At 32.5% G+C, this 1,695-nt stretch overlaps 1 protein-coding gene across 1 annotated transcript in view; it reads right to left on the reverse strand.

The window, feature by feature from the left end:
- LOC104622820 (probable ubiquitin carboxyl-terminal hydrolase FAF-X) overlaps positions 1 to 543 on the reverse strand; it is a gene marked incomplete at both ends in the record, with an annotated part of 11,093 nt that extends 10,550 nt beyond the window's left edge. The window contains one exon of the mRNA XM_010289704.1: positions 418 to 543. Within this exon, the coding sequence (XP_010288006.1) occupies positions 418 to 543 (126 nt within the window). The remainder of the gene's footprint in view (positions 1 to 417) is intronic.
- Between the last annotated feature and the right edge of the window lie 1,152 nt (positions 544 to 1,695).

Genomic DNA, 1,695 nt, shown 5'->3' on the forward strand with positions numbered 1-1,695 from the left:
CAGATCAGTTAGCTCTTGTTTCTCATTCTAGACTGCACATACGCTTTAAATCCACTTCTGTAGAATAGATTGCTTAAATCTGAAGACTAGAAAAATCAGCATTGCAAGAAATGCTTATTCCTTATTTAGATGTGAAATCTAACTGCACTGAAAACATGTTACAGCAGCTTACAGAACTGGTGCATTTTTGAACTGACAACAGATTCAAGTTAAAATTAGTTACTGAGAAAGGCAATTCGGAATAGAAAATTAAACTGTGGTATGAAAACTGACATATAATAGACTCCAAAATATATCATCACCAAGATGCCTACCTAAAAGCTCAACACACTCACTCTAAGCCTGACCTGGTTGACACTGTCCCTTTCTTCACAAAAGAACAGTTATATAGAAAAGAAGTTGCTTATGAATTCTTACCTTTTCATAGATTTTACTAATTTCCTCATTCGAGCTGAAAACCAGCTGAACTGACCCACAACCTGATGCCCAAACAATTTTTTGTACTGCCCTAATAACACAGATATCAGGGATGTATTTTGAAGCCTGAAAGAGACAGAAATAAACCAAAGCCGCATTAAAACGCAGTTGCAAATAACATTACAATTGATTTTAAATTCACAAGTGTATTTTATAGACAATTTAAAAATTTAACAAAGAATTTTTCCTTAAACAGAAAAAAATCCATATCTTGAAAAGCATTTCTACTTCACTTACACAGTATTTCATTTTTTAATAGAAAGTAGCATGTATGTTTAGATACATTACAGAATCTTAAATTCTAATGCTACCAGTACCAGGATTTACAAGAAAGTGAGCATTTTTGATAAATAACCAGCAACTCCTTGATTCTGAGTAAGATTTAGCAGAAACTACCAACTTTAATGATAAAACATTCTTGATGTGGGGAAAAAAAACCCTGACAAACCACTAAGCATGGATCTGGAAGGCAGCTAGCCTCTTAGTAATGCAACACATTGAAGTTATTTTAGGGTTTGTCCCCGCCATGATATTTATTGTGATGGCTGACAGATAGCTAGCCAAACTAATGGTTATCAAGTATGTGATCAATATATAAAGGGATGGTTCTATATTCAAATTAGGGTTAAAATTAGTAAGAACACAGATCATGTAGCTTATGAAGGCAGAATCACTCTTCAGTATTTTGGACATGGTCCGAGTTAACAACCAATTGTTTCTACTGATATATATACATACACATTACAAAACATACTACAACTGACGTTATTTATAGTTTGTATGAACTTCCAAAAAAACTCTGAACTCTGAACCTATCTGGAGTCTGTATTCAAAGCAGAACTGCCAAAAACCTAGGCAATCTTTAAAAGCATATAGTAGACAGTTCTCAAAAATTTCAAATTTCATTTTTCTAACATTCAGACTTAATAAAAAAAAGCATACTCTAAGAAGTTTAACTAATAAGGTAGCTGCATCAGGAACAATGTACATTCTTGCTATTAATATGGACATTAACAGTAGTTACAAGAAAAATAACAGGTATTTCACCTTTGTCATGAGCAAAGCAACCTTACAGTAACAGCATCACAAGAAAAATTTGTCACTCAAATTTTTTTTTTTTAAAATCTCCTTGTAGTTTTAAAATCTTGAAGTATCAAAATTTTTTAAAAAGGTGAAAGATTTCTTTATATGCTGTAGTTTTCTGTCTGGCCTACGGAA

Source organism: Phaethon lepturus, unplaced genomic scaffold (genome assembly GCF_000687285.1).
Source record: "Phaethon lepturus isolate BGI_N335 unplaced genomic scaffold, ASM68728v1 scaffold39076, whole genome shotgun sequence".
Taxonomy (NCBI): domain Eukaryota; kingdom Metazoa; phylum Chordata; class Aves; order Phaethontiformes; family Phaethontidae; genus Phaethon; species Phaethon lepturus.